This window comes from Pelophylax lessonae, assembly GCF_965119305.1.
Source record: "Pelophylax lessonae genome assembly, chromosome: 4".
NCBI classification, from domain to species: Eukaryota; Metazoa; Chordata; class Amphibia; order Anura; family Ranidae; genus Pelophylax; species Pelophylax lessonae.
Window position 1 is genome coordinate 569961125 of NC_138771.1, and position 8210 is coordinate 569969334.

Here is an 8210-nt window from a genome sequence, read left to right on the forward strand (position 1 = left end):
GACACAGCTGGCAAAAAAAGAATCTGACAGGGGTTCTAACCCTCTCTTACTCTATCAAAAATGAAAAGTTTTGCCTATAGTTCTTTCTACTTTAAAGTTTAGGATTAAATACGAGCGGAATTTAAAAACTTTTACTTGAAAGTTCGTTTGATTTTTTAATCTCTAGTAGGGTTAAATCAACAATCGTTTCTAAACATAACAACGAGACAATTTGAAGGAGCAGGTTGGAAATGTTTTCTCCAACATTTCTAGCAGTGTTTGTGGTTTTCGTCTGGATTCCAAAACAGAATGTTAAAAGGAAATTTGAAAGCACTTTCAAAGGACATTCATCAAGTCTCTGTTGGCGTTATCGAATGTACTGGTGAGATTTTTTACACAAAATGTAGGGGTAGCTTTAGACCCTGAGATGGACTAAAGATAAACAGGCAGAGGAGATATAGAGCACTTTAAAAGATTGTTGAAGTGATTGTAAAGTGTTGTTTAAAAAAAACAAACAAATAACAAACATGTTATACTTACCTCCTCTGAGCATGCTTTGATGAAGGCTCTATAGCCGAAACGCGTCAGATATAGCCTGTACCTGTAACCCTATACCTCCTTAATTGACACCAATGATAGGGCACTATTACTTCTACTGACACCAATGCTGGAGCACTATTCCTTCCATTGACACCAACGATGGGGCACGATTCCTCTTACCAATACCAATAATGGGGGAATATTCTTTCCATTGAAACCAGTGATGGGGCACGATTCCTCTTACCAATACCACTGATGGGGCACTATCCCTCCTACTGACCAAAGGTGCTAAATATTTTTTTACTCCTACTGATGCTGGGGCATTTTCTACCCCAACTGACCTAACTGGCTAAGCTAATGCAGCACCCTCCTAGTTAGGTGCTAGGTAAAGACATGTAATTGCTCTTCTGCTTATCAGGGAGCAGGATTTCTAGTTTTGCCTCTTACATGTGTCCATGTGTGATTCACTTGGTCTGAGGGAGTGTCCCCACTGTATCCAATAGGGGAGCCTGTTGGACAGTGGAGGAAACCCAACCAGTGACACACAGGCTTTTGTGACAGTCCCAGTGGGAGGGCACAACCGCAGTGCATCCTGGGATTGTTCATAAAAGCCAAGGGCACATGTGACAGGATCTCTTTGGGCGGGAAGTCAGGTCCCGGGAGGAGGGTGACGGCTGTCTCTCCTCCTGTCAGGTTGGAAAGTGGTCACAGGCAGTCGGCCTGTGACGAGCTGTGTATCCTGTGGTAACTGACAGTGGAGCAGTGTCCGTGAGTACCAGGGAGCTTGCCAAGGGTCTGCCCAGGAAGGAGACCACTCCAGGGAAAGTCAGTGGACAAGAGCCAGCACACACAGTGGGTCAGAAAGGGGGTGCCAAGTTAGACCCTGAAGAGAACCTCAACATATAGTTCCCCTTTGAAATCTTCACCTCAGTGGTAAAGTGAAGCAGCGGCCTTGCCGCACACACCTCAGATAGCTGTCCTCAAGTTTGTGCATAGTTGCTAGTTGGAGTATCCCACTCATCCCTTCTCCTATCCCAGTTCCAAATAAATCCAAAAACAACCAAATCCCCTGGACTGTTCATTGACTCAGCCAAGGACGATAAGTTTATTTGCCTGTTGCTATGGGTAACCCAGGGGAATCCATTTTCAGCAGCTCCGACGGGGGCAGTGCAACACTAGGTACAGGGCACAGGAGTGTATGATACAGCATATGATACAAGACTGTTACTGAACCAAGTATACTGTCCTGTGTGGTGCACAAAGTCCTATAGGTGTCACTGCATGACACAGTTTCTGCTCTATGTATGGGGTACTGTTGGTTTAAAGCAGTATTAAACCCAAAAGCAGACATTTATTACACTGCAGCTTACCAACTATTAGATGTGGTGGCTGCATTCGTTTTCTTTTTTAAGACTTCTTTCCTTTATTTTCACCTGCTGATCTGATCCGTAAACTGTCATGTGGATGTAGCAGTAAGAGGGTTTAGACAAACCTTCTACCACTGACTGGGATGCTTACAAAGATCAGCTTTTGTTTATTTATGTAAAACCCTTATCCCAAAAGAAAAAAATGTTGCTATAATTGCTTATAAAGTGTGAGCTGTAGTTCAGCTTCAACTTGTTTCTAAGTGTAGTCTAAATCTGGTAATACATCTAACACTCTCCTCCCCCCAAATTAACAATGCTGCTGTCCAAAGGTGCCCCTGTGCTCCTTCATCCAGAGTGGAGGCTCTTTAATACAGGAGTTAGGTTACTGGCCAGATCACCAGGTGAAAACAGAGGGGGAGAAAAGTAAACGAATGCAGCCACCACATCTAATGATTGGTAAGCTGTAATATATTACATTTTTGGTTTTCAGTTTAATACGGCTTTAAAGCCCCGTACACACACGCAGATCGTCGTCATACAAATGTTCGTCTTTTCTCCCCGGGATGTCGGTGTCTGTTGAAAAGTGCAAAGACAGCACAAGGACAGCACAAGAATTTTGTCTGCAGACTTCAGCTGACTGCAGAAGTGATGTCATGTAATGGTTAACTTTCCCTGTGTTTTTAATTTTCTGAGCATGCCCAGTCTTGCAAATCTGCGGTCTGTCGGCCGAATTCTGTACTGACAGGCGAACAATCGTCCGTTCTGGTGTCCGCAGACAAAAATTTTCATGTTTGCAAGAAAGACTTTTGTCCGCGGATTGTGCGCAGACAGCTGTCGGAGGCACCATACTAACACGCGTACAATCGGCAGATCTTTCGTCCGCCGACGTTTGTATGACGACGATCGGTACGTGTGTACGGGCCTTTAGCCTAGAAATGTGTTTTGCTGTAATTATGGGAAGCAGGTATATTGGTAAACCAGGAGTGTGGGCACTGTTTTAGGGCTCATTCACACCAGAAAGGTGAGTCCGAGCACGCACTTTATCTCGCATTCCCACGAGGCGTGTTTTGCAGCAGCACAATGATCTCAACGGGCTGACTAACATGCTGGAAAGCACAAAAAGTACTGCAGGCATGATTTTTAAAACTGCACCACACCAAAGTACATGGTGCTACAGTACCGTGTGTTTTGGTGGCCACTGGCCAGGAATACACCCGCGTTTGCTAGATGTTTGGGGTGCCATTAAGAGTTAGACCTGAGTTTGATCAATTCTGATTTAAAGTATAAATCCACCTTAAAACTAAAATCCCTGCATCTATAAATCTCCATGATCTAACACTAGGCTATCTAGCCCTGTAAAGAAGAAATGAGTATATATACATTTTTTTAAGCCGATCCGACCCGATCTCCAGCGGCAGAAGCTCTGCAGAGGACACGGCCGACAACAGCTGTGAAATTAATAAGATGTGATGTCACCCATAGAGTGACTATGGGACTTCCGTTATTGTTTGTGTCCTCTGCACCCGCCTCCACAGTGAAGCCGCGGCTGACAGCTCAGCATGGGATTGGGTCGGATCGGCTTCAAAAAAAGTAAATATACTGATTTCTTCTTTACAATGCTAGATAGGTTAGTGTTAGATTGTGGAGATCTAAATATGCAGGGATTTTAGTGTTAGGGTGGACTTATCCTTTAACTCAAGTCTAAACCAATCAGGAAGGAAGTTATGCCTATTCGATTGCTTGCCTATTCAATTGTTTTGAATAAAGATATATCAATCAGATAAAAAAATAACATTGAAGTGTGTATGGCTACCATTAGTCTGAACTGTGCACAGACCTTTACATATGTGAGCTGACTGATGCCCAGGATTCTCTCTCTCTCTTCTATTGCTGCTGCTGGATGAAAAGGCTGAGTGCTGACAGAACACTAAGAAAGGTAGAGGTGTCTATTTTAGGGAACCTATTGGAGCACAACCTGTTAGTCAGGAACTGACCAGAGTTTAGTTATTGTCTGGGGTGGGGGGGGGGGGGCAGATGTTTGGTTTGTTCTATACTATGGACTTGCTGGAAAAATCTCCCATGCACTGCATTGTATTTGTTTGCTGTCTTGAAGAAAAAAAAAAAGCAGGACTAACCTGCCAGGACTGTTCCTGAGAGTCCCTGTCCCTGTCTGCATGGTTTACCACTGCCAATACCAGCTGAGCCTGTCCCCCTTACACTATGCAGAGTCATAGAAGAGACAATAAGAGATAAAGAAATGATGATGCAATATATAAAAGATGTGTTTTCTGAAGCAGAAGATACAGAGTAAAGCCTAGTACACACGATCAGAAAATCGGACGAAAAATACCGCTTTCTAAGCGATCGTACGATAATCTGATTGTTAGTACACAGCTTTTGAGAGCTGATCGTGACAATTCATCCGAAATTATTTGACGGGACAAACACAAACATTTTTTATTGTACAATACCAGATCGTACAATTTTTCGTTTAATCAGTGCAGTTTTCCTCTGTAGAAAATCGGAAGAGCAAGAACACGTATGCTTGAAGAATACATTACAATACAATACAATACATCGCCTCCGAAGTTGTATTCTGTCATATGAGAATTTTCGTAAGTTGAGTAACTTCTTCATTTTTGATTTGAGACTAACATGCAAAAAAACTGGAGGATTATTCGTCTGATATTCTCATTGTGTGTATGAGGCTTTATATTACAGAATCTTCAACCTGTGAAGCAAACACAGTGATGGGTCTGGGCATTTTCTGTACCTGATTACATGTGTTTATATCCACTCCATTCCTCAGATGTTCCAGGGCTTTGTCCAGGTTTCCAGCCCTGGCTGCTCGCAGGAAGCTGGTCGCTGCATCCGCCTAAAATCAGAGAAGAGATCAACATCATCATCACTGAATACAAGAAGAATATTCTTCCGTCTAGGCTGATCCCCAACAGACAGGCAACATGATAACCCATTCATCACACCCAGAATGGAAACAAAAGGAAATGATTGGTCCTTATGACAGTGATAACGATAGATAGATAGATAGATAGATAGATAGATAGATAGATAGATAGATAGATAGATAGATAGATAGATAGATAGATAGATAGATAGATAGATAGATAGATAGATAGATAGATAGATAGATAGATAATGGACGGATGAATAGATAGATAGATAGATAGATAGATAGATAGATAGATAGATAGATAATGAATGAATGGATAGATATAGAGATAGATAGATAGATAGATAGATAGATAGATAGATAGATAGATAGATAGATAGATAGATAGATAGATAGATAGATAGATAGATAGATAGATAGATAGTGGACGGATGAATAGATAGATAGTGGACGGATGAATAGATAGATAGATAGATAGATAGATAGATAGATAGATAGATAGATAGATAGATAGATAGATAGATAGATAGATAGATAGATTATAGGTAGATAGAATAACAGAGATAGTAAAGATAGTTCCAGAGAAAACAGGCAGAGAAATACATCCATTATATTCACTATATTACATTATTATTATTTTATTTGGATAGAAATATAGAGACAGGGACTCGGGGAGATCCCAGCAGATGAGGGAATGAATTGAGTACTTGTATGAGAAGTAATAGAGGGATGACCAATGGACAGATCATTAGGATATCTGGTTGCTACCAATCTCAGAGGACAGTAGGTGGGCAGGTTGAATTGGTAGGAGTCCTGACCTCTTCATCATAGTATGTATGTATATTATTGTATATTTTTGGGGCAGACTGTGTACACCCCGAGTCCTGTAGGTAGAACATGAATAAGATAAAATCTGGGTTGTTCTAAGATGAAATCAGTCATTGTGATCTTTAACCTTCTCATCAATAAATCTGGGCTCAGGACCACCTCTGCACACATCAGGTAAGTTATGTAGACAGTGTGCAGGCAGTGTGTCAGTGTGTGCAGAAATAATAGTGCTCCTGGCTGTCAGTGTTACTATAGGTAGGGTGAGTGTCAGTGATCCCACTGTCAGTGATCCTGGTATCAGTGATTCCGGTGTCTGTGTCATAGGTAACTATAAGGTAAGTAAGTGACAGTTATCCCATTGTCAGTGTGATATGGGTGAAAAGGATGAGTGTCAATAATCTCGGTATCAGTGATCCCGGTGTGAGTGTGATATGGGTGACTATAGTGTAAGTGTCAATAATCCCAGTATCAGTGATCCCAGTGTGAGTGATCCCGGTATCAGTGATCCCAGCGTCAGTGATCCCGGTATCAGTAATTCCGGTGTCAGTGTGACATGGGTGACTTTAGGGTGAGCGTCAATAATCCCAGTATCAGTGATCCCGGGGTCAGGGATCTTGGTGTCAGGGATCTTAGTGTCAGTGTTACATGGGTGACTTTAGGGTGAGTGTCAATAATCCCAGTATCAGTGATCCCGGGGTCAGGGATCTTGGTGTCAGGGATCTTAGTGTCAGTGTTACATGGGTGACTTTAGGGTGAGTGTCAATAATCCCAGTATCAGTGATCCCGGTTTCAGGGATCTTGGTGTCAGTGATCCTCGTGTCAGTGATTCCGGTGTCAGTGTGAAATGGGTGACTATAAGGTGAGCGAAGATGTGGTGTCAGTGTGAAGATTGCATGTCACTGATTGTAGTGCTATTACTATGCAAGGTGTCAGTGTATTGTGGTTGGGATTTGGGCCATCCAGGGTCACTGGGCGGGGAGAGGGGCATAGGGCAGTGACAAAGTCTAGATGGGGGGGGACATGACAGAGTCTGTGTCCCACACTCTATCCAGCCTGCTTGGATATAGGACAGCAGGTGTCTACCAGCATGGCCATAAATAAACTCCCACAGGTCCCCAAAGTGAAGGGGGGATTATGAAGCTGCTGACCCCCCCACCTCAACCACCCACTCTCACCGTACCCCCCCCCCCCCACTCCCTCTTATTACTCACAGGCCGTGCCCGCTGCCTGCCCGCCCGCTCTGCCATTCTGCTGCATACAGACAGCACCCCCCTCCCTCCTGTCTCACACACTGCGTCCCTCCCCCTCCTCACACCGCTCCCCCCACCCTGTCCTCCTTTCTTTCCTCTCACTTCTCTCCCGTCTTTAAATACCAGGCACTGTGCCCAGAGCTGCCCAACCGGGAGTTGAGGGTTACAACCGACAACCTATTAACCCTCTGACTGCACTCCAGCCAAATATTCCTAATGACGGTGCCCCATAAGAAGTAATAGGAAAGGGCTGGGTCCCTAAAGACGGGCAGCTCACACACATTACAGACTGTACAGATGAGATCCGGCAAGTGGAAGATATATTATGCATTTCTAAATGGCTCCTGACTCCAGAGGATTGGACTGTGCAGAGTATTGACTGCTAGCATTAGCATGAGCAAGTCTTCATTTACTACACTGACAACAGAAAATACAGAGAGAGCACACCAATACTACAACCGACAAAACACCAATACTACAACCGACAACAAACCAATACTACAACCGACAAAACACCAATACTACAACCGACAACAAACCAATGCTACAACCGACAAAACACAAATACTACAACCGACAACAAACCAATACTACAACCGACAAAACACCAATACTACAACCGACAAAACACCAATACTACAACCGACAACAAACCAATACTACAACCGACAAAACACCAATACTACAACCGACAAAACACCAATACTACAACCGACAACAAACCAATACTACAACCGACAAAACACCAATACTACAACCGACAAAACACCAATACTACAACCGACAAAACACCAATACTACAACCGACAACAAACCAATGCTACAACCGACAACAAACCAATGCTACAACCGACAACAAACCAATGCTACAACCGACAAAACACCAATACTACAACCGACAACAAACCAATGCTACAACCGACAACAAACAAATACTACAACCGACAACAAACCAATACTATAACTGACAACAAACCAATACTACAACCGACAACACACCAATACTACAACCGACAACAAACCAATACTACAACCGACAAAACACCAATACTACAACTGACAACAAACCAATACTACAACCGACAACAAACCAATGCTACAACTGACAACAAACCAATACTACAACTGACAACAAACCAATACTACAACCGACAACAAACCAATGCTACAACCGACAACAAACCAATGCTACAACCAACAACAAACCAATACTACAACCGACAAAACACCAATACTACAACCGACAACAAACCAATGCTACAACCGACAACAAACCAATGCTACAACCGACAACAAACCAATGCTACAACCGACAACAAACCAATACTACAACCG

At 43.1% G+C, this 8210-nt stretch overlaps 1 protein-coding gene across 5 annotated transcripts in view; it reads right to left on the reverse strand.

The window, feature by feature from the left end:
• ANK1 (ankyrin 1) overlaps positions 1-8210 on the reverse strand; it is a 409057-nt gene that overhangs the window by 184358 nt on the left and 216489 nt on the right. For 4 of the 5 annotated variants that reach the window (XM_082256778.1, XM_082256779.1, XM_082256777.1 and 1 more), the window contains one exon: positions 4660-4761. In XM_082256778.1, coding sequence (XP_082112904.1) covers positions 4660-4761 — 102 coding nt within the window. Of the gene's footprint in view, positions 1-4659; positions 4762-6836; positions 6874-8210 lie in introns of those variants that run through there. The other variant, XM_082256780.1, reaches the window with a different exon arrangement.